Below are 23,440 nucleotides of genomic sequence, written 5' to 3'. Positions count from 1 at the left end.
TAAATACCTGAACTTGGTTATATTGGCAAAGTTGCTGTGGAACGTAGTATTAAACCAAAGACTATTAAATCATAGTCTACATATGAATTTAAAATAATATATTTTCTTTTTAGACGATTATTTATTTACTACTGGAATTTGTCAGTGATACGAGCTGAGCGTTGCCATCTAGTTGATATATGAGTTCAGTTCAGTTACCGAGTTAAATTATTTTCTTTAAAATGTAACAAAACACGCAGCTTTCCAGCTTGTAGAATATTTATATATAAAAACGTATAATTGCATTGTAGTTTTGTTGCAATATTAACTAATTGATTGTACTACTTTTATTTTCAAGTTGTGTTCAAAGATCTACGCGATGAAACTAGTTCGGAACTGAACACTTGACTATCATCTGTTTTTTAGGACTTTACGCATGCAGCGTTATCAATAGAAACCAACATATATAATTTAATATAAATACCTTAAAACTACACAACTTTAATTATGGGTCGCCTTATTCTCGAACACACGCTGCAGGGACACAAAGGACGAATTTGGGGCGTTGCATGGCATCCAAAGGGAAATAGTTTCGCCTCTTGCGGCGAAGACAAAGCCATCAGAATTTGGTCACTTTCGGGAAACACATGGACCACCAAAACCATACTATCTGATGGGCACAAGCGCACCATACGCGAGGTACGATGGTCACCGTGCGGTGAGTATTTGGCCTCCGCCAGCTTTGATGCCACCACAGCCATTTGGTCCAAGCACGAATGCACTGCAACGCTGGAGGGGCACGAGAATGAGGTGAAGAGCGTTAGCTGGTCACGCAGCGGCGGCTTGTTGGCCACTTGCTCGCGCGACAAGTCAGTGTGGATCTGGGAAGTGGCTGGCGATGATGAGTTCGAATGCGCTGCTGTGCTAAACGCACACTCGCAGGATGTGAAGCGTGTGGTGTGGCATCCAACAAAGGAAGTCTTGGCCTCAGCTTCGTATGACAACACAATCAAGATGTTTGCCGAGAGCGCGCTCGATAGCGACTGGGACTGTACGGCGACGCTCAGCTCGCACACGAGCACAGTGTGGAGCATTGATTTTGATGCAGATGGCGAGCGTTTGGTTTCCTGCAGCGATGATGCCACACTTAAGATTTGGCGTGCCTATCATCCGGGAAATGATGCTGGCATTGCCACGCCCGACAAGACCACCGTGTGGAAATGCGTGTGCACCTTGTCCGGAGAGCACTCGCGTGCCATCTATGATGTGTCCTGGTGCAAGCAGACAGGCCTGATTGCCAGCGCTTGTGGCGATGATGGCATTCGAATTTTCAAAGAGAGCAGCGATTCCAAACGAGATGCGCCCACATTTGAGCTGCTAACAGCCGAGGAAAGCGCACACGAACAGGATGTGAATGCGGTGGAATGGAATCCAGTGACGGCCGGTCAGCTGATCTCCTGCAGCGACGATGGCACCATCAAGATATGGAAACTGCAGGAGTAATCATATCTTTCTGTCCCGGTTTTGTGTATATAATTTAAGTTTTTCCTATTGTGTATTGTAATATATAACTGTTACAATAAATTGGCCTTATTTGCTAAGAAAGGGTTCGTGTAGCGTTTTGTACAATTTCTTGGCCTTGCGTGGTCCCAAGCCCATAACTTGGGAAAGCCGCTCCTCGCTGGCATTAATAAGGTTCTCCAGATTGCCAAAGATTTGCAAAATCGTGACGGCATCCGTTTTATTCACTGGTTTAATGTTGGTCAAAGCTGCCACAAGCTACAGAGGATGAAAACCATTGAAATTACATTAAGGACTGAACATCACACCCACCTTCTGATGCGGATTGGACTCAACGCGCTCCATAATCAAATCCGGCGGACGCTTCTCGAACTGCTTATATGTTTCTATGATTTTGCCTGCCTCCTCGGCGTTCCAGGCCAGCATCATCGTTAGATCTGCCAGTAGCGAAATGCGTGTTAAGCTTTTCAGCGCATTGTGCGGCTCTGGCGTGTCCACCTGCACCAGCAGCACGCGTAGCTCATACATCTTGCCCAGCGCCTTGAGGCGTTGGCAAATGTAATCGGGATTCAAATTATGGTACTTGAGCGACAGGAACAGTATGCAGGAAGTACGACCCACCACATAGTCTGGTATAATATCATCACGAAACTCCAGGGGCACATTGAGAATGGATTTCAGTATGGGATTACCGCGTTGCTTGCTGTGCACCAAAACGCTGTGAGGATTTGAAGGCGGCGGCTTAGCTGTGCCGGCAGCAGAACTGGTGCTGCTGCTGATAGATGCTTCTGTTGTTGTCGTTGTTTGTGTTTTCGGCTGCTTTGGAGCTGTGGGCATTTCCATTGAAGCCAAGACATCATCAAATGAGTCGTCGTTAAGGTCTTCCATTTTACAGCCCGGCAGTTTAACAAATTTCTCGAAATACAATTATCGTTATCGCCGCGTTCCTACAATCGATAGTTTTTCATACAACATGGCAACTCTATTATTGTTTTGCCCTTTCCTTTCGAGTTGTCAATTCATCGACGACGACGACGACGACGTGTGCGTGCAAATTTGTTTATTCTTTTTGCAAAAATATATAACTTAACAATCTATAAAACCATGGCTTCGCATCCGGTTTTTATAGACCTTTCGTTAGATGAACAGGTAATGTTTCAATAATATTTTACCGTGCCTTCTGTGCCGCATTCAACATTAAAGTGAGGTTATGTTGGTAGTGGGTGCAAAAACAAATTTTGTAAATACAAAATAAAATTGAATGTATCTATTTTTTAACAGGTGCAAGAGCTGCGCAAGTATTTTAAAAAGCTTGGTGCCGAAATCTCATCGGAGAAATCGAATAAAGGCGTGGAAGATGATTTGCATAAAATAATCGGTGTCTGTGAAGCCTGCTTCAAAGACGGTGAACCAGCTCAGATTGATGGAATTCTTAACAGCATTGTATCCATTATGATAACGGTATATATATCGTATATAACTGCCAATAAATAGTTTAACAATGATACTTTCAGATACCTCTGGATCGTGGTGAGAACATTGTGTTGGCCTATTGCGAAAAGATGACCAAGGCGCCCAACCAGCCGCTGGCCAAAGTCTGTCTGCAGTCGCTGTGGCGTTTGTTCAACAATCTGGACACAGCCTCTCCCTTGCGCTACCATGTCTACTATCATTTGGTGCAGGTGGCCAAGCAGTGCGATCAGGTGCTGGAGGTGTTCACTGGCGTCGATCAGCTGAAGTCGCAGTTTGCCAACTGCCCACCATCCAGTGAGCAGATGCAAAAGTTGTACCGTCTGTTGCACGATGTCACCAAGGACACCAATTTGGAGCTGTCTTCTAAGGTCATGATTGAGCTGTTGGGCACCTATACGGCAGACAATGCGTGCGTTGCTCGTGAGGATGCCATGAAGTGCATTGTCACCGCCCTGGCCGATCCCAATACATTCCTGCTCGATCCTTTGCTATCGCTGAAACCCGTGCGCTTCCTGGAGGGCGATCTGATACACGATTTGTTGTCTATCTTCGTGTCCGACAAGCTGCCCGTGTATGTGCAGTTCTATGAGGATCACAAGGAGTTTGTCAACTCGCAGGGCCTGAACCACGAGCAGAACATGAAGAAAATGCGTCTGCTGACATTTATGCAGCTGGCCGAAAGCTTTCCTGAAATGACTTTCGATACGCTGACCAAGGAGTTGCAAATCGGCGAGGATGAAGTGGAGCCATTTGTCATTGAAGTGCTGAAGACAAAGCTGGTGCGTGCGCGTCTCGATCAGGCCAATCGCAAGGTTCACATTTCCTCGACAATGCATCGCACCTTTGGTGCACCACAATGGGAGCAGCTGCGCGATCTGCTCCAGGCCTGGAAGGATAACCTTAGCTCGGTGCGCGAGGGATTGACGAACGTATCATCTGCACAACTGGATCTGGCACGCACGCAAAAGCTGATACATTAAGAAGAAAATAAAAACACATACCTAAGTGACGTCAAGAACAAATAAAAAGCGCGGGTAAAGTTTTACATATTAAATTATTTTGAGGAATGCGTGAGAAATCAAGCTTGAATAAATTTCTAAGTAAAATCAAATACATATCTAATTAATTGCAACTTATAAGTTAAATCATCCTAGTTGGATTTGTTCTTGTCAGATGTGGGGAATACTTTCTAGCTTAACACTAAATATGCTATGCGTTGATGACACTTGCTGTAAGCTTTAAAATTAAATTTAAAGCTGATGCCATCCTGATGTATATGCATCCTTTTTTGAGAATTGTTCAAGATTGTCAGGCTTCATAGCTCCTCATGCGGCTTGGACTGTTGGCGTTCCTTTTCTTTAGGAAAAGACCAGAAATACGAGGGAAATCCGTGAGTGTCCCGCTCACGTTTAACGAATGCGCTGTACGAAGAAATGCAGTTGCCAATAAAATGATTCGATTGTCCCAATATGGCCAAATCAAGATAGGGATCATCTTCGGGCAACTTGTGCACGCTGATATCCATGCGACTGAGCGCGTTGCTCAGCTCGCTTATCATATGATTCGCATCGGATGCCACAAAAACGGATTTCACCTCGTTCTTCGGTTGCGATTGACGTACATTTTTAATTATGCGCTTCAGCTGCCGCACAATTGCCTCCTTGGTGGGCATGCACAGTTCCGTGTACAGCTCGCCGCGCTCATTCTTATAGCCCAGACACTGCGGCGATGCGAAGAGCTGTTGACTGTCCTTGATATGCTCACAGGCGCGCACCCAATCGATGCCATTGCGCAAATGCAGACCAACAAAAGCGCCGCGCGGCAGAACATTGCGAATAAATTCACGAGCTGCTTCTCTATAATGTGGACTCCATTTCAAGTACTTTTGCAATACGCGGTTCTCCAGTTGCACAGGAAAACTGGCGGGCGCGCCGGTAAATGCTAGCACGGGCCACTTATCGGCCGTATAGCTTTGCTGCCATTTGGTGGCTATGGCACTGTGGTGTACATCAAAATGCAGTGGACCATAGAACTCGGAGGCCACAAAGTCAATATTATACGTGTCCCAGAATGGACCAAATGGATTTCCATCCTTGGCATGACAGTTGGGCGCATTCGGATCGTTCTTCTCCTGCTGCAAGCTCTTCCGCTCCATATAACAGAAGGATACGCGCTCCGAGGCGGGCCAAACCTCATCAGCCAGGTGGCTCATAAAGTCCGACATGAGTATGACGCGATGAAACTCCTGCAGGGGCTCCACCTCAAAGTACGTGTCAAATGGCACCTGTCGAGAGCGCATTTCACCCTTGCGATACTCCACCCATGGCGGCAATATAAATGTGCGATTTAGAGCGCGAGCAAAGGCCAAGGAGCCCAGAAAATGATCCGCCTGGTTGCCAAAGCGTCCTGAGGCCAAAACATAAATAAAACTTAAAGCAAAACATAAAAGCAAGAAAACCTATCAAAACTTACCCATACATGGACAATAGGCAATATAGCCATTAGGATCACGCTCAAACTGGGCGTTTGTCTTTAATATTAAACTTGAAATTAAACAAATTAATATTTTAAGCCACTGCATTCTGCCGGCTTCGTGTGCAGTGTTGCCAGAATTTGAAAGACGTAAAGAACTATATCGAAAAATAAAACTGGCTATAAATGGCTAAAAATTTGGTTTCAAAAATGGATATTAAGCTAAACTAAGGCCAATGTAAAATTTATTTTCGTCGGTATTGTTAATTGGGATTTTAGGTAATTAAATAACGCCATTTCTATTGTTAGTTTCTTTTATAAGATATAGCTATCGTTATAGTGGCAGCACTGTTTATATGGAAGCCGCTCTCAATCGATTGCAGGTTTAATATGTTATCGTGCTGCCACTTATATTTTAGTATAAAACTCTGGCAGCCTCACTCACGCCCAATTGACAGTTGTTTTTATTTGCTTTATTTACGTTTTATCTATTTCATAATTGCCGTATGCTCGCTTATTAATATTTTGAGATAAGATCTTGGTGGTGACAAACATACAAATGACTTCTCAGATCTACAGTCAGAAGAAGTTCATACCCACAGCGCCGGAGAAGGGCAGCTTTCCATTAGATCACGAGAGCTTGTGCAAGAAGCACTTCCTAATCTACGCCAGTTGCTTGCGGCGCAACGATAACGACAACGCCAAGTGCCGGGCAGAGGCGCAAGAGTATTTGGGCTGCCGCATGGACAACAATCTTATGGAAAAAACAGAATGGGCGAAATTGGGATTTCCGGAAAAAGAGAAGCAGCAGCAGCAATAAAATTGAAGCCGGAACGCAATGTGCTCATTGCGGCCACAGGCAGCGTGGCCACCATTAAACTGGTGCAATTAATATCCGAACTAAGCAACGAAAAGCTTTCTTATAAATTTAACGTGAGTGTCTGCACCACGCTCCATCTTCAAGTCAATTAACCCTTTCCAATTGCCAACAGGTTAAGGTCATTATAACGGAACATGCCAAACACTTTTTTGAATTGGAGCAGGTGCCGGAACATGTGCCCATTTTACATAATCGTGACGAGTGGCTAACCTGGAACAAACGCGGCGACCCCGTGCTGCACATTGAGCTGGGCAAGTGGGCGCATATGCTGCTAATTGCGCCACTTAGCGCCAACTCTCTAGCCAAAATAGCCACTGTAAGTTTAACTTATCTTTGTTTAAACATTAGATAGTTATAAAAATATATGGTTTTTTGTATTTGTTTTAACAGGGCCTTTGCGACAATCTGGTGCTGTGCGTGGTGCGCGCTTGGGATTTGGAGAAGCCGCTGCTCTTTGCCCCAGCGATGAATACACGCATGTACGATCATCCCATAACGCGCGAACAGATTGACAAGCTAATCAGCTGGGGCTACAAGGAGATACCCTGCATTTCCAAGACTCTAATGTGCGGTGATACGGGAAATGGCGCCATGGCCGAGGTGCCCACAATTGTGTCGTCAGTTGTGTCCGCTTTTCAGTTGCCATTGTAAATACTTTTTTCTGTCTGTTAAAAATAAAAAGATTTTGGTATTGTTTAAATAATTTGTGGTTCTTTCTATAGTCAAGGTCCATTTGTAGTGAGTAAATACTCTTTAGGTTTTGTTTTTTTTTTTCATTCAATTTATTTGTAATAATGTTTATTGGTTAATTTTGAGTGCATCTAGGAGCAAAATGATTTTCGTTTTCCTTTTTTGTTTTTCTCTCTTTTGAATTTTGTTCCTCCATCTTGTTATAATATTTTTTTTTGTTTTTAATTGCATTTTAGTTTCTCAATGTACATTTATGTTTTTTGTTTCAGTGTATATTTGTGTTTTTGTTTGTTTTATCAACAGTTTTATGCTTTTAAATCAATTTGTTTAATATGTGAATTACAATTACTTTTATGCGCTATATTATGTGTATGCTAGAGATGTGGTTGTGGTATGTGTGTGTTTGGTTGTGAAGAATGATAAACTTAGATTAGGGAAATAAAAAGCTTAGGTTTTTAAATTACACAGTAAAATATATTATGTATGTATGTATTGTAGTTGCATGTATGTATATTATGTAGTTGCTTATGTATTTTAAAAACGAACCAACTGAATTATCATCACGCATATGCTGCAACGACAAATTATAAAAAATATAGTCTTCAGGCATATGTCAACCTAAGTTTGAAGTTTCTCAATTCTAGCTTAATCGTAAATATATATTTATATATATATATATATATATATATACTTTTTTCATTTATAAATTACATTTAATATTAAACATAAATATGTACATAGCTTTGTTGTTTTTTTTATATTGGTTTTTGCTGCTTTTGCCGCTGCCTTTTTGTTGAATTTGTTTTGTTTAAATTACATTGAGTGTTTACATTCTGTTCATATCATCGTTTTGTATGTGCCATTGCGATAGCCCTATAAACAAACACTTGAACAGAGTTTCTTAGGGCTACGCAACAAGCACAAAATACACAACACTTGCTTGCTTACTAAGTTTTGTCTTCTCCCCCCCAGCCCAACTACCAATAGTTACTTTCTCTATTTACATGGCTTTCATATTCTGCGCATGAAATTAAAAAATACATTTTACGCAAGCGATTTCCTGCTATAGCTTTGTGTGTGTGTGTGTGTGTATGTGAGTTTAGAGTGTGTGTGTGTTTGCTCAAGCCTCTGCACTTGGTTTGCGTCTAGTTGGGTGTAGTTTTATAGTCTAGCTTATAAATTTTGTCGGGTTATAGGTCGAAAGCAACCAGAAATTAACTTTAATACACATTTGTCTTCCTCCTCTTCTATGTGGGTGGGGCGCACTAACTAACTAACTTTTCGACTTGCCAATACATTAATATATATACATATATATTAGCCATTGCATCTAAATGTGGTTAACTCTATATATTACTATAATACGTTTTCCAGTTGCATCTGCAGGCTTAGCTCTCATCTGATCACACAGGATACGCACAGCTTCGAGGCGCTGATGCAATCATCGTGACAGAACGCGCCGCATTGCTGGCAAATCACCATCGCGTTTAGGGCGCAGGCGCAACTGTTGTTGCTTGCCTCGCTGCCCGGTGGCGTGTTCTCGCCGCTTTGATGCAATTGCAGTAGAGGATGTTGTTGCTGTTGCGCCTGCTGCTGATGTTGGTGTTGTTGCTGGGCTGTTTGTTGATTTACTACGCCTCCCGCTGCGGTTGCTGTTCCTGTGGTCGTCACTATGTAGTTGTTGCCCGCATCCATGAGAGCCGCCGCCGCCGAGTTGCTGTTGTTGCTGCCGTCTATGTAGGTAATGTTGGTTCCTTTTATGTGTAGAACAAAGTTTTAGTATTCAATTTAAAATTCACCTTATTTATATATATTGTAAAAAAAATAATATTAAGGTAAAAATATTAACAATACATACTTAAATACATCTGCTGCATTCACAGTTAAGGTTAACATAAGAAGCAAAACTTACAAAACTACTCGTAAATGTAATTTATAAGTTTCAAATTGTCAAAACTAAACCGATTTTCAGGCTTGAGACCATTTTGCTGATTATAAATAATAATAATAAATTTCACATACAATTTTCCTTAGTTTCTTGACTATGAAATCGTATTATCCTAGCACATCTCTACATACTTATATTTCTATAGCGTGATATGCGAACTCGGAGATTTTTCTTGCTTGAAGGACTGAATAACTGAGACAACTCAACTATCGTAGACGGATGTTTAATAAATATAAAATCAGCAAATAATCAGTTCTTTAATTAGTGACCTTCCGAAATCTCGAGTGCAGCGACTTCTACATCTGCGTACAATTTTGAGTTGTTCCACCTCTCATTTTATGAATATACCCAGATGACAAAGTATATGATAAAATATTATTTCATCTCTTCTCTTATGTTAAGCTCTTAACTAAGTTTCCACAACGTGTGAATGCATTAAATTAAGAAATAAACCATGCAGTTTACATACTCGAACATACGCATACGCAAAAGGTTACGTGGAAACGAAAAATTATGAGTCAACGGGTGTATATTTTGTTGTTCCCCAAATAGGTAAATCTAACAAATCTATTGTCATAATTAATAAATGCGTGCCAAATTGTGATATGGATGAATGAATGAATGTTGGAATTTGTGTGCGGTGATTTGAAAGACGTACCTCGCTAAGCACTAATAATACACCAATTTACCTGCAGCGATATTGCGCCGCACAATATTCGCGGCCGCGCTCACATTGCCCAGTTGCTGTTGCTGCTGTTGTTGTTGTTGTTGCTGATGCAGCTCATGATGATGCAGCGCATCATTGGTGGCAAGCGCGGTTGCACCATTGCCAGCGCTGTTGTTATTGTCTACAGAAGCCGGACGCCCGCGTCCGCCCATGCTTATGCCATTGAGGTTGTGCAGCGGATTCTGCACGGCGACAAACTGTAAGGGAATTCAATTTACTTAGTTGCGTTGTTCAATCATAGCTATCCCTTCATGGCACTCACCTGATTTTGATGCAATGGCGGCGCGCTAGAGGCACGCGGCGCTTGATTGTCTGCGGCACCCACATTGGCACGGTGCACCAGCACATACTGACCAGTACCATTCTGATGCAATATTTGCTCCTGTGCGGGCTGTGCCTGTTGCGCCACCTGCTGACCCGCGGCCAGCTGCAGCTGCTGTGAACTGGACGCACCAGGCGCCGCAGTTAACATGTGCCTAATAACCGTTGTGGGCGAGGGCTTGCGCTGTACGTACTTCTTGCGAGGAAAGCCACTCATGCGCGGACCTATGACCTGGGCATACAAGAATGAAGGGTTTATATAACATATTTCAAATCCTTAATGCGAAATTATTACCTTATAGACGCCAGGTCTGCCCACACCCATCACATTGGGCGGCATGCCGGCGGGCAGTGCTGGCGCTGCGTTCACAGCAGCTGCACCGCTGACCAGCAGTTCCTCCTGCTTGAGCAGATTTTGTGCTGGTGCGGCAGCGGTAGCTGCTGCTGCTGCTGCTGTCACATTACCGCTCACCGTACTCAAATTGCTCATTGGCGCGGCCGCTACAGTGGATACGTTCAGTGCTGAATTGCTGCCGCCGCCGCCGCCGCCGCTGCTGCTGCTTACAGTTGTTGCCGTTGTCTGTTGCTGTTGGCTGAGTATGGCCGCCGGCGGGCGCAGCTGCGCCTTGAGGTTCTCACGATTCGGACTGTTCTGTATGACCGCCTGACAGATTTGATAGCTACGCTCAAGATTGACAGCTCCCGGCGGCAATCGATTAGTGGTCGCCTTGCGTCCTTTTCCCGTGGGCATCTTTGGCTGCAGTCGCTGCTGGGCAATTGTTGTGGGCACGCCCGAGGGTGGCAGCGTTTTCATGGTCAGCACATTGTTAACAGTAGGAACAGGCAGCTGCAGCGGTTGTTGTTGTTGCTGCTGCTGCTGCAAGTTGCTGTTGTGATTGATCTGTTGCTGCGCTGTTGACGACTGCTGCTGCTGCTGCTGCACTGCGGCTACAACATTGGCGTAGGTGGACGGAATTTGTGGATTGTTTGCAGCTGCTGATGTTGCTACGGCTGTTGCCGCGTTGGGCGATGCATTGGCGGGTCGTGTCATCGATATTATATTCAGCGGCTTTGCTATGAATTTGGGCGGCACAACAGCTTGTTGCTGCTGCTGATAATTTTGCTGTTGTTGCTGCAATTGCTGTTGCTGCTGCAGCAGATTGTTATTAGCTGCCTGCGCTAGAAGCTGTCGCTGATGAAGCTGCGCCTGTAGCGCAAATTGCTGCAGTTGTTGTTGCTTTTGCTGCACCTGTTGCTGCTGTTGCTGTTGCTGCTCGATCTGCTGTTGTTGTTGCTGCTGGGCCAGCAAATTGGGCGCCAAAAATTGCTGCGCGCCATTGCTGTTGATCTCAAAGGGTTTGCGTAGCGTTACGGGTAGCGCTTGATGCGATTTTTGCAGTGCATTGCTGCTAGTTGCCTGCTGTTGTTGCTGCTGCTGCTGTGCGGCTGCTTGCAATGTAAACTGCTGCAGCAATTGCTGCTGTTGTAATTGTTGCTGTTGCTGTTGGCGTTGTTGTTGCTGCTGCTGCTGCTGTTGTTGCTGCAACAAAAAATTGCCTATGATTTGTCCATTGGAATCCACCAAAATCTGACGCTGTTGTTGCTGTGGTGCCGGGGCAGCTGGAGCAGCAGCAGCTGTCGGTTGTGGCAGCTGATTGATGGCAATGCTGCTGCTACTACTGCTGCACAGGCTCAAGTTATTGCTGCTATCATTGCTGTTGCTGCTGTTGGTAATGACAGTGCTCGACACTTCCATTTCGGCCGCGGACATGGGCACTGCATCGCACAGCAGTTCATGGGTGATCTGTGGAATGCGAGAGCAATGATTTAAAATATAACTGGTTGCAATTGATGCGGTACTCACCTCATTCGCATAGTCACTGCTGTGAGCCTGTGGCATAAAGGAATGCTGCGTCAATTGCACAACATCCTGCAGCTGTGCCTGCAGCTGTTGTTGTTGTTGCTGCTGTTGTTGTTGTTGTTGCTGCTGGTGTTGTTGCTGCTGCTGATGATGCTGCTGCAGCTTGTCCACAATATCACGCACTGCATCGCTCTCGCTGTCATCCATAACATGATCGACCATTGCACTCATTACATCATCCTGTTCCTGTTGCTCCGAATCGATGCACTCAACTACATCATCATCTTCGTCAATAACTTCGTCGTCTTCATCTTCTTCATCTGCCACTTGCTCACAAACATCATTGTCCAGCAAATTATGACACTCCACCATGTCATCAATGACCTCCTCTGCCTCATGCACCACATCCATTAATTGGATAGCCTCATGGTTCAAGTGCTGCTCCGCCTGCTGCAGTTGCTCCACAGTCGCATTTCCCGAAGCTGGTGCCGTTGCTGCCAGCAACTTGATGCCACCGAAATTCCAATCGTGCTGCACATGCTGAAACATTTCGCTGGAGTTCAACTCCACGGGCAGCTCCACAGCAGGCGACACGTGTTGTTGCTGCTGCTGTTGCTCCTGCTGCTGCTGGAGCGTGGCCACAGTACTGAGCATGGCCTGCATATCGGCGAGCGTTGTTTCCGCCGCTGTGGCCAGTGACAGCGATGCAGCTGCAACCACGCCAGGTGCCGTCGTTGTGGTGGCTGCTGTTGAGGAGGAGTTGCTGCTGGAGCAGGACGAGGACAGCGATGAGGACAACGAAGAAGAGGCGCAACTGCTGGATGCGAGCGAGCTCACGGGCGTTGTAGTCGCCAGCGATGAGCCTGTAGAGCTGCTAGCCATGGGCATAGACATGGCCAGCGTCATGCCTGAATCCTCCAGCTGCTTATCACAATGATCGTCCACTTTTATGATTGTTGCTGTCGCTAAGCAAACGAAAAAATTAGTTAGTCAATTGACAAGCGGTGAAGAAATTGATCAAAATTACAATTGGGCGATGATGATGAAGAGTAGTAGGCGTGGCTGATGGCTGCTTGATGATTGTGGAAGTAAGCTGCGTTGGCGACATTTGAAGAATGACCATTAAAGCAGGAGATGGAATATACATTAATAGAGTTTTAATATTAGTGAAAGCTTTTGAAAATTTTGAAAAAATAATCACAATTATTTACCAAATGGAATACAATTAAGAGTATTATATTTATTACTGAGTACAAAACAATTTTGAAATTTCATTACAAATTATAAAAACAAAAAAAAAACGATTGAATCAAGGTAGAAAGTAATTTCTTATAAAGAGATAAGCTTTAAGAAATTTATGACAATCAACTATAATATTGTTTTAAATTAAAATGTATATTAATAAATAACTATAACTGGATACATACAACAAAACAAATTAATATATTACATTTTAGTCTAAATATATTTTGATTAACAAATGTAATTTTCCGAAATTTTGCATTTTAGCTCAATAAAATTTGGAAAACATATAAAAACATATGCATAAATAAAGCCAATAGTAAATTTTAAATAATAAAATTAACTAACAAGCTTATAATTTCAATTAGTTAATATAAAAACTAAATTAATAGAAAGCCATAGAAAATTATGATACATAGCTACAATATATACAGCTACAAAACTTTATTTCAACAATGTTTTGGAAACATTTACAATATAAAAACTTTTGAACGAACGTTGAAAAGGAAACTGAGACATGTATGAAAAAAAACGATTGTTCTTTAAAGAAAACCCTATAATTGAAAAGATTTTTGGCTTTAGGGCTGTGTAAGCTAAATTAGTACATAATTAAGTTAAAAAAATCTAAATAATTTTACAAATTATTAAAATTGGGCATGTTAAAAACCAAATAAACAGAAACAGGGAAAAATATACAAACTACAAAATATATTATATAACACAAACAATTAACCATAACCAAATTACTTTGTATATAACTACATGACTAATTAACTACATTTTAATTAGCATTTAAAATGGTCAAAATAAGCTTACCATGATCAATCGTATCGGCAAATACAAAGTCATGGGTGTCTGTTGTTGTTGAAGCAGTTGTTGTAGAAGTTGACATTGGGGTGACATTGACCGTTGCTTTGGTATCTAAACATTTAGAGAATATGTATAAACAAAATATTTTGTATATATTATAATTAACACACCTTCTGCCAGCTCTACGTTCTGCAAATAGCCTGCAAAGTTTGTGATAGTCTCTGCAATGTTTGATGTTGATGTTGTTACTGCTGCTGCTGCTGCTGCAGGAATTGCTTTAGTGTTTGTTGCGTTTGCGGTTTCTGCTTTCGTTATTGTTGTTGCTGTTGTTGTGGCGAGTGTCTGTGCATCAGGTGGCTCAATTTTATCACAGGTACTGTTGATAAGTGGCTGCTGGTTTTTAGCCGCTGCAGATGTTGTTGTTATTCCTGCTGTCCCCGCATGATCAACAACATCTGTTACATTTGCCATGGCATTAGGAACAATCTCAGCTAATTCGCGTTTTATTTGTTTGCTCTCCTTTGACGTTGTGGGCAGCTCATCAGCTACTACAACCTCATCCAAGACAATTGTTGTCGGATCGCTGCGTTTGCGTCGGGAGGGGCTGCTGGAGGGGCGTTTGAGGATGCGTCGTTGTTGCTCTGTTAAAGCATTGCTGCTGCTGCTGCTACTACTACTACTAGAGGTTTCTATAGTTGCAGCGTCTGTCGTTGTTGTTATTGCTTCTACTGAGGCACTAGCAGTTGTTGCTGTATCCATACTAGCTGCAGTTGTTGTTGTGGTTGTCATATCGCACTTTGTGCTCTGCAAGTATATGAGTTATTTAAATTAACATAATGAAAACATTTATATTAAAGAAGGCGCACGATAAAAGGAAGTACTTGGTTTGGAGTGGAAATTCTGAAAATGTTCTTATCACTGAATGAGCTATTTTTTCAAAACAGGCAGCAAGCCGGTTCGAGCCTGTTATGAATAAAACGAACCGGGGTTTAAACCAAAACCTAGGTTTAGCGACACGGAATCTATGCCGAAACAAGACAAGGCAGATAATTAAACAGAAACAAGCGCTTTTAGTTAGGTCGAACTTTTTTGCTTCTTATGAATGGATGCTGTTAACGAGCGTTCACTGTGTATATAAGTTACATGGCGCTCGTTTGCTAATAACAAGAACAGCGCTTTATCATTTTAGTAAACTTCCGACTACCTACCGTATTAAATTTCAGTTCAGTCTCATTATCACATGTTGCTTGTTGTAGTTGTTGCTGCTGCTGCTGTTGTTGCTGTGTTGGTGGTGGTGCTGGTGGCGGTGGCGCAGGTGGCACTGGCCGTTGCTGCTGCCTTGTTGGCTCCAGCTTAAGTTTGCTGCTTGGCGGGTTTAAATTCGGCGCTCGCTTTGCATTCTTTTCGCCCCAGTAGCGCTCAAAGTGCTTGAGTTTCCACGGATCCAGTTTGTTCTTTTCGCGCTCCGCTTCCGTTTTCAGCTTGATTTGATTCTCTGGCGTAAACTCGCCTTCGCTGAGACGTTCACGCCACTCCAGGCAGGCGCGTGCAAAGAACTCATTATTCAGGCAGGAGGCGCTCAGACGTATTCCTTCGTGTGCAACGCTGCCGCTGCTGCTGCTGGCACCGCCGCTGCTAGTGGTGGGCTGTTCAGGCTGCAACGGCTGCACCACCTCGCTGGCCTCACGATCCACGCTCGGCAACAGCTGTATGAGATTATGCTGATAGAGTGGAGGCAGCAATGAGAACGTCTGTTTATTGAGCAGAGCGCGCAGATTTGTGGATGCCAGTATTGAATCGGGCGTTTCCAAATCGATTTTGCCATCCTTAGTCTGTTCAATTTGCGCAGCAGTTGTTAGTTTCTTGTTGCTGCGCCGACGAGGCTTGACGCTGTTAAAGCCCGGTATAGAGGCCAGCACCTCACGCATGGTGGAGGTTTGTGTTGCGGCTTTAGCGGTGCTTGGTGACCCGCTGGTGTTAGAGGCGGCTGCGGTTGCAGCTGCTGCTGCTGCCTCCGCTGCTGCTGCTGCCGCCGCCGCCGCTGCTGCTTTGGCCTGCTGTTGTTGTTGTATGCGACGACTGCTAATGCCGCGCACAGGCGTGGGTGCAGCTGGTGCAGACGCAATGCTGGGTGGCACAAACAGCGCTGGTGCTGGCGGCAGTCCAGCATTATGCAATGCATCCTCACTGGGCATTGACTTCTTCTCAGGCGGTATAGGTTTCACAATGATGCGTGGCAGGTGGCGCCTGTGGCAAGCAGATAAGAGGTGAGTGAATGCAACTTTTGCAAGAAATAAAACCATATGCTTACCTCAGACTATGTGTGTGCTTATTAGCTGAGGTTGAGTTGAGAGCCGCCGCTGCTGCTGATCCGGACAGGTGCTGCTGGGCCGCCTCAGACGCCGTTGTCTGATGCGCTGCAGCGTCTAATGCCAGCGGATCCTTTTCATCATCATCCTCCACGAGATTCACATGCGCTGTTGCTTCCATAATCACAGGTGTTATGTGTTGTTGTTGTGGAATGATGGCGCCTTGCGCGGGCAAATGTTGATGATGCTGCTGTTGTTGTTGCTGCTGCTGCTGCTGCTGCTGTTGCGGCGCTGCTGATGCTATTGTATCCGGCGTTATGGTTTTCATGTTTATATTTATAACTATTTACAACTACGCTCAGCAGTATTTCGTAATTATTATTGTTGTTATTGTGTCCATGTCAGGCGGCAGTTTAATTGCTTTTTGCGAACATACTAAAAAAAAACAAAAAAAAATAATTATAAACAAATTTGCCGCAAATCTGCAACCGTAATAGCAACTAACCTGGCCAGCAGCAGTTTTAGCCATTTCAACGGGTGCCAGGGCGCGTGGTGGGGTTTGCCTGCCACACAGCCCGAGCGGCAATCAAATTTTGTTGTGTGCGCCCCCTCTTATTGCAAAAACTTTACAATAATTGCTTGCCCGTGTGTCTTACCGTTACACTAAACCCTTACGCCCAGTCACTTTTCACACATTTATTACACACGCTAATTTTCATTTGCTGCTCTTTGCCTTTTCCTTTTCGTACATATATGGATATATGTGTGTCCGCCGTGAATTTGTTGCCTACAATAACAAACACAACAACAACAATAAAAAAGAGAGCAAAGTTGGTTGGTTTGTTGCTTTTGCCCCTGCAGGAATAATACATATGTATGCACACATACACGAGACACACATATATACATATGTAATTATAATGCGCACACACACACGCGCGCACGCACGCACATATAAAACCTTTTTGCGTGGTTTGTTTTGGCTTTTGTTAATTGCGTTTTACTCAAGCCAAACTTTAAATTGCACCCGCACCTGCACTTGATTAGTTAGTTCTAATGCACTTAGTTGAAAAATAAAATATTGAATGGTTGTTGCAAAGACACAAACAAAAGCAGAAGCAGAGAGCTACAAAATTTTGGATTCTTTTTCTGCTTCTTGTGCTGTATCGAGTTGACTCTTTCTTACGCAAGCGTTTACATATGCTTTGGCTACACGCCAACCGCTGTCTTTCTTACGCGCACGGAGTGTAGCTACGCAGCAAAAAAAAGCTTCCAGTTATTTGAATGAAATTGTTGTTACATCGTACACTAAAAACTAAACATAATTAACACGCACTTTCCGTTTTACATTCTAATGTTGAATGATTATTTTTTGTTGGTTAAATTATAATTATTGGGTTCCCAGTTTGAGAGCAATAGGGATGTTAAAAACTGCACTACACTAAAACTAGAGCTGCAAAACAATTGACAGCACTATCGATATAACTGTAATCGCGCCAACACCAAACTCAGAATGGTGAAAAGCTATCGATAGTGATACCTTGCGATGTATATACGACTTTATATACTGAATGCACTAAAATAGCGATAAATAATATAATAACAATTAGTTAGCTTAAGTGCTTCCTTAATTTTTAACTAAACATAGTATGAAAATTATTGAAAGCCCCCGATAGATCGAGCACTTACAATCAACGTAGTAATGACTATCGATATTTTTTACGATAGTTTTGCAGCTTTTGTGCAGATGGTAAAACAGATGTAAACAACGCCGGCAGCCCTCCTTGTGTTGCTGAGTGGGATATGTTTTAGTTAGTTATTTGTTAATATTATAACAAAATCCGCGAAGATGTTCTCAATGTGCAAACAGACACACGCGGCTACATCGGTGGAATTTGCCATTACGTGTCGCTTTTTCAACAATCTCGAGGAGAATCTGGTCGTGGCCGGCGCCAATGTGCTCAAAGTGTACCGTATTGCGCCCAACGTGGATGCGGCGCAGCGCCAAAAGCTTAATCCCACCGAGATGCGTCTGGCGCCGAAAATGCGTCTCGAATGCCTAGCCAGCTATTCGCTCTATGGAAATGTTATGTCTCTGCAGAGTGTGTCGCTGGCGGGCGGCATGCGGGATGCGTTACTGATTAGCTTTAAGGATGCAAAGCTGTCGGTGCTGCAGCTGGACGCAGATACGCAAACCCTGAAAACACTCTCGCTACATTATTTTGAGGAGGAGGACATACGCGGTGGTTGGACGGGACGCTATCATGTGCCCGTGGTGCGTGTGGATCCGGATGCGCGCTGTGCAGTGATGCTCGTATATGGCAAGCGTCTGGTGGTGCTGCCCTTTCGCAAGGACAACAGTCTCGATGAGATTGAGCTGGCCGATGTGAAGCCCATTAAGAAGGCGCCCACAGCTATGGTCACACGCACGCCCATTATGGCATCCTACCTAATAGCGCTCGCTGATCTGGACGAGAAGCTGGACAATGTGCTGGATATACAATTTTTGCATGGCTATTATGAGCCCACATTGCTTATACTCTACGAACCGGTGCGCACCTGTGCCGGCCGCATTAAGGTGCGCTCCGATACCTGCGTGCTGGTGGCCATCTCACTGAATATACAGCAGCGCGTGCATCCCATTATCTGGACTGTAAACAGCCTGCCCTATGACTGCCTGCATGTCTTTCCCATACAGAAGCCCATTGGCGGCTGCCTGGTCATGACTGTGAATGCCATTATCTATTTGAATCAGAGCGTGCCGCCTTATGGCGTCAGTCTTAATAGCTCGGCGGATAACAGCACCAGTTTTCCGCTTAAGCCGCAGGATAATGTACGTCTTAGCTTGGACTGCGCCAATTTCGCTTTCATCGATGTAGATAAACTAGTTATTTCGTTACGCACTGGCGATCTCTATGTGCTTACCCTGTGCGTGGACTCTATGCGCACTGTGCGCAATTTTCACTTCCACAAGGCGGCGGCCAGTGTTCTGACCAGCTGCATCTGTGTGTGCCACACGGAGTATATATTTTTGGGCTCTCGCCTAGGCAATTCGCTGCTGCTGCACTTCACCGAGGAGGATCAGAGCACGGTGATTACTTTGGATGAAATGGAGAATGCCGTGGAGCAGCAGCAGGCTGTTGAGCAGGCACCCCCACAGCTGGATGAAGAGCAGGTCTATGATGTGGACCAGCATGAGGCGCCATCGCAAGCCAAATCCCGTCGTATTGAGGATGAGGAGCTGGAGGTATATGGCTCTGGCGCCAAGGCCTCGGTGCTGCAGCTGCGCAAATTCATCTTTGAGGTTTGCGACAGTCTCATCAATGTGGCACCCATCAATTACATGTGCGCCGGCGAGCGTGTGGAGTTCGAGGAGGATGGTAGCACATTGCGCCCGCATGCGGAATCCCTCAATGAGGTCAAGATTGAGCTGGTCGCCGCCACTGGACATAGCAAAAATGGCGCACTTTCGGTATTTATCAACTGCATCAATCCGCAGATCATCACCAGCTTTGAGCTGGATGGCTGCCTGGATGTCTGGACGGTGTTTGATGATGCTACACGTAAACCGACAACGGCACGCCAGGAGCAACATGATTTTATGCTACTCTCTCAACGCTCCTCGACCCTTGTGCTGCAAACAGGCCAGGAGATCAACGAGATCGAGAACACGGGTTTCACGGTCAACCAGCCAACTATATATGTGGGCAATCTTGGCCAGCAGCGCTTTATAGTGCAGGTAAGGAATTTAGATACCCTGTGCCTCTTGAAAATCGTGGATTTATATTTAAGAAGAGTTCCAATAGGCGAATCCTTCAGTTAATTATTAGCTAGTCGATCTCAGGAACCAAACGCCTATTTTTATAGGTTATCGTAAATCGTTTGCATAACAATTTTATATTTTCTTCGATTGCTGCCACTATTTCGATAAATATCGATTTTCAGGCTCGTTTCATTAACCATATCTCAAAGGTAGACGCAAGCATTCTTAAGTATAGGTTCTGGTCTTGTGGTATCATATGAAATTATTTTATTAATTCGTTAAATCCTCTCTTTCTGCCAAATCGATAAATATCGATTGTTAACCTCTTAATTTTAAGCATAAGCCAAATGGATAATAGATAATTTTCCTAGACCACACGCAGATCAAGATTATTTCAGTTTACGACGATTCTTAATCCCTCTCCGTAGGCAAATCTTGAAGATTTTGAATACAGTAAAGATTTAATAATAAAGAGAGGTTTACTAATATATATATCTCTTTCCCTCAGGTAACCACACGTCATGTGCGTTTGCTGCAGGGCACCCGGCTCATCCAGAATGTGCCGATCGATGTGGGCTCGCCCGTGGTGCAGGTGTCCATAGCTGATCCTTATGTCTGCCTCCGCGTGCTCAACGGACAGGTTATAACGCTGGCGCTGCGCGAGACACGCGGCACACCTCGACTGGCCATCAATAAGCACACTATCAGCAGTTCTCCAGCTGTGGTGGCTATTGCAGCGTACAAGGATTTATCTGGACTGTTCACATGCAAGACGGACGATGTGCTCAATTTGACCGGCAGCTCGGGCCCCGGTTTTGCCAATAGCTTTGGCGGTTACATGAAGGCCGAGCCGCACATGAAGGTGGAGGATGAGGAGGATTTACTGTATGGCGATGCGGGTAATGCCTTCAAGTTGAACAGCATGGCCGATCTGGCCAAGCAGTCGAAGCAGAAGAACTCGGACTGGTGGCGCCGCCAGCTGGTGCAGGCCAAGCCTAGCTATTGGCTGGTTGTGGCACGCCAAAGTGGCACACTTGAGATCTACTCCATGCCGGATATGAAGCTTGTCTATTTGGTCAATGATGTGGGCAATGGGGCGCTGGTCCTAAACGATGCCATGGAATTTGTGCCCATTTCGCTGACGCAGGAGAACTCCAAGGCGGGCATATTGCACGCGTGCATGCCGCAGCATGCGAACTCCCCATTGCCGCTGGAGCTGTGCCTGGTGGGCCTGGGTCAGCATGGCGAGCGACCATTATTGCTGGTGCGCACACGGCTCGAGCTGCTCATCTATCAGGTGTTTCGTTATGCCAAGGGCCATCTGAAGATACGATTTCGTAAGCTGGAGCAACTACATCTGCTGGACCAGCAGCCCACGCACATTGAGCTGGATGGCGATGAGGCTGAGGAGGCCGAATCCTATAATATGCAGCCCAAATATGTGCAGAAGCTGCGCTATTTCGTCAATGTGGGCGGCCTGGCTGGGATCATGGTGTGCGGCATGAATCCCTGTTTTGTGTTCCTCACCGCACGCGGCGAACTGCGCATCCATCGGCTGCTCGGCAATGCGGATGTGCGCAGCTTTGCGGCATTCAACAATGTGAATATACCACATGGTTTTCTCTATTTCGATACCACCTACGAGCTGAAGATCTCGGTGCTGCCCAGCTATTTGAGCTACGATGCCGCCTGGCCGGTGCGCAAGGTGCCGCTACGTTGCACGCCTCGTCAGCTGGTCTATCATCGCGAGAATCGCGTTTATTGTCTGATTACGCAGAAGGAGGAGCCCATGACCAAATATTATCGCTTTAACGGCGAGGACAAGGAGCTGTCCGAGGAGAGTCGCGGCGAGCGTTTCATTTACCCAATTGGCTCACTGTTTGAAATGGTGCTCATCAGTCCGGAGACCTGGGAAATTGTGCCCGACGCTTCCATACAATTCGAGCCGTGGGAGCATGTCACCGCCTTCAAGATAGTGAAACTCTCGTATGAGGGCACACGCTCCGGCTTGAAGGAGTATCTGTGCATTGGCACCAATTTCAACTATAGCGAGGATATCACCAGTCGCGGCAATATACATATCTATGATATTATTGAGGTGGTGCCGGAACCGGGCAAGCCCATGACCAAGTTCAAGCTCAAGGAAGTCTTTAAGAAGGAACAAAAGGGACCCGTTTCGGCCATCTCCGATGTCGTCGGTTTCCTGGTAACCGGTCTAGGCCAGAAGATTTATATCTGGCAGTTGCGCGATGGTGATCTCATTGGCGTCGCCTTCATCGATACCAACATCTACGTGCATCAGATAATTACCGTCAAATCCCTGATCTTTATAGCGGATGTCTATAAATCGATTAGTTTGCTGCGCTTCCAGGAGGAGTATCGAACGCTCTCACTGGCCTCCCGCGATTTCAATCCGCTCGAGGTCTTTGGCATTGAGTTCATGGTGGATAACTCGAATCTGGGCTTTCTGGTCACCGATGCGGAGCGCAATCTGATTGTCTACATGTATCAGCCGGAGGCGCGCGAATCTCTGGGCGGTCAGAAGCTGCTGCGCAAGGCCGATTATCACTTGGGCCAGGTGGTCAACACCATGTTCCGTGTGCAGTGCCATCAACGGGGCCTGCATCACCGCCAGCCCTTCCTCTACGAGAACAAGCACTTGGTCATCTATGGCACCTTGGATGGCGCCCTGGGCTACTGTCTGCCGTTGCCGGAGAAGGTCTACAGGCGATTCCTTATGCTGCAGAATGTGCTGCTGTCCTATCAGGATCATTTGTGCGGCCTGAACCCCAAGGAGTATCGCACCATCAAAACGGTCAAAAAAATGGGCATTAATCCATCGCGCTGCATCATCGATGGCGATCTGATTTGGTCCTATCGCATGCTCGCCCATTCCGAGCGCAGCGAGGTCGCCAAAAAGATTGGCACACGCACCGAGGAAATACTTGCCGATATGCTGGAAATTGAACGCCTATCGGCCGTGTTCTGAGCTGCCAACTGGTCCCACCTGCCGCCTACTTTTGTAAAGTTATCCCTAAGCTGTAGTCCTAGGTTTTATTATTTTTAGTTAAGTTACGCCAGCTGCATGTCATCTTAGTCCAACTGCCCCAGCCCACCCTACGATAATGTCGTAGTAGCAACAAACTATTTTGTTAAGTAAAGCGATTTGTAGATTTGCCTCCAAAAAAAGATATATATAAATATACGTGTGAGCACTAAGAAATCTGTGTTTTGATTATATCGGGAATGACAGCTAGAAGATATAGGTGTTTTGTCAACTTATTGGATGGGAAACTAATCCATGATTAGAAAACAAAGAAATGTGTAAAAGGAGTATATCCTTGCCTTGTCAAAGATGAGAGATACGAGGGAGGAGTCTTCTCCAATTACACCACATGATTTATCCCATATACTATCTAAGTAACCGAAAAAGTAGTAGTAGTC

At 44.9% G+C, this 23,440-nt stretch overlaps 8 protein-coding genes across 11 annotated transcripts; 5 read left to right on the top strand and 3 right to left on the bottom strand.

Moving 5' to 3' along the window:
• Nucleotides 1-387: 387 nt before the first annotated feature.
• Nucleotides 388-1,589, top strand: Ciao1 (cytosolic iron-sulfur assembly component 1). Its single transcript, XM_064681829.1, has one exon. The coding sequence runs from the start codon at nucleotides 487-489 to the stop codon at nucleotides 1,480-1,482; it is 996 nt and encodes a 331-aa protein (XP_064537899.1). The 5' UTR covers nucleotides 388-486; the 3' UTR covers nucleotides 1,483-1,589.
• Ercc1 (DNA excision repair protein Ercc1) lies at nucleotides 1,516-2,467 on the bottom strand. Its single transcript, XM_064681830.1, has 2 exons — nucleotides 1,813-2,467; nucleotides 1,516-1,758 (listed from the first exon to the last, which is right to left on the bottom strand). Exons 1-2 carry the CDS (start codon nucleotides 2,386-2,388, stop codon nucleotides 1,570-1,572), a joined length of 765 nt encoding a protein of 254 aa, XP_064537900.1. The 5' UTR covers nucleotides 2,389-2,467; the 3' UTR covers nucleotides 1,516-1,569.
• A 24-nt stretch (nucleotides 2,468-2,491) lies between these two features.
• Nucleotides 2,492-4,084, top strand: eIF3m (eukaryotic translation initiation factor 3 subunit m). Its single transcript, XM_064681827.1, has 3 exons — nucleotides 2,492-2,649; nucleotides 2,782-2,961; nucleotides 3,015-4,084. The coding sequence occupies exons 1-3, from the start codon at nucleotides 2,605-2,607 to the stop codon at nucleotides 3,951-3,953; spliced, it is 1,164 nt and encodes a 387-aa protein (XP_064537897.1). The 5' UTR covers nucleotides 2,492-2,604; the 3' UTR covers nucleotides 3,954-4,084.
• On the bottom strand, nucleotides 4,009-5,605 carry O-fut1 (O-fucosyltransferase 1). Its single transcript, XM_064681826.1, has 2 exons — nucleotides 5,446-5,605; nucleotides 4,009-5,379 (listed from the first exon to the last, which is right to left on the bottom strand). The coding sequence occupies exons 1-2, from the start codon at nucleotides 5,552-5,554 to the stop codon at nucleotides 4,289-4,291; spliced, it is 1,200 nt and encodes a 399-aa protein (XP_064537896.1). The 5' UTR covers nucleotides 5,555-5,605; the 3' UTR covers nucleotides 4,009-4,288.
• A 276-nt stretch (nucleotides 5,606-5,881) lies between these two features.
• On the top strand, nucleotides 5,882-6,265 carry LOC135428039 (uncharacterized). Its single transcript, XM_064681832.1, has one exon. The coding sequence runs from the start codon at nucleotides 6,005-6,007 to the stop codon at nucleotides 6,263-6,265; it is 261 nt and encodes an 86-aa protein (XP_064537902.1). The 5' UTR covers nucleotides 5,882-6,004.
• Nucleotides 6,217-7,028, top strand: Ppcdc (phosphopantothenoylcysteine decarboxylase). The gene is made up of 3 exons (XM_064681831.1): nucleotides 6,217-6,378; nucleotides 6,438-6,641; nucleotides 6,716-7,028. Exons 1-3 carry the CDS (start codon nucleotides 6,217-6,219, stop codon nucleotides 6,974-6,976), a joined length of 627 nt encoding a protein of 208 aa, XP_064537901.1. The 3' UTR covers nucleotides 6,977-7,028.
• Nucleotides 7,029-7,265: 237 nt separating this feature from the next.
• Asx (Additional sex combs) lies at nucleotides 7,266-17,712 on the bottom strand. Of its 4 annotated transcripts, none has more exons than XM_064681821.1 (12): nucleotides 17,570-17,712; nucleotides 16,739-17,020; nucleotides 16,236-16,668; nucleotides 15,133-16,171; nucleotides 14,095-14,728; nucleotides 13,931-14,035; nucleotides 12,900-12,965; nucleotides 11,876-12,837; nucleotides 10,307-11,815; nucleotides 9,953-10,243; nucleotides 9,653-9,887; nucleotides 7,266-8,769 (listed from the first exon to the last, which is right to left on the bottom strand). In XM_064681821.1, the coding sequence occupies exons 3-12, from the start codon at nucleotides 16,559-16,561 to the stop codon at nucleotides 8,411-8,413; spliced, it is 5,526 nt and encodes a 1,841-aa protein (XP_064537891.1). In that variant the 5' UTR covers nucleotides 16,562-16,668; nucleotides 16,739-17,020; nucleotides 17,570-17,712; the 3' UTR covers nucleotides 7,266-8,410. The 4 variants fall into 4 exon arrangements, with proteins under 4 accessions (XP_064537891.1, XP_064537892.1, XP_064537893.1 ...); XM_064681822.1 differs by lacking the exon at nucleotides 17,570-17,712 and adding an exon at nucleotides 17,420-17,538; XM_064681824.1 differs by having other exon boundaries at nucleotides 8,652-8,769; nucleotides 9,622-9,887.
• Nucleotides 17,713-17,983: 271 nt separating this feature from the next.
• On the top strand, nucleotides 17,984-23,219 carry CPSF1 (cleavage and polyadenylation specificity factor subunit 1). Its single transcript, XM_064681825.1, has 2 exons — nucleotides 17,984-19,972; nucleotides 20,505-23,219. The coding sequence occupies exons 1-2, from the start codon at nucleotides 18,083-18,085 to the stop codon at nucleotides 22,983-22,985; spliced, it is 4,371 nt and encodes a 1,456-aa protein (XP_064537895.1). The 5' UTR covers nucleotides 17,984-18,082; the 3' UTR covers nucleotides 22,986-23,219.
• The last annotated feature ends 221 nt before the right edge of the window (nucleotides 23,220-23,440 follow it).

This window comes from Drosophila montana, unplaced genomic scaffold (genome assembly GCF_035044405.1).
Source record: "Drosophila montana isolate Dmon_TW-CO22-7 unplaced genomic scaffold, ASM3504440v1 contig_2438_1, whole genome shotgun sequence".
NCBI classification, from domain to species: Eukaryota; Metazoa; Arthropoda; class Insecta; order Diptera; family Drosophilidae; genus Drosophila; species Drosophila montana.
This window is presented reverse-complemented; position numbering and strand designations above follow the sequence as displayed.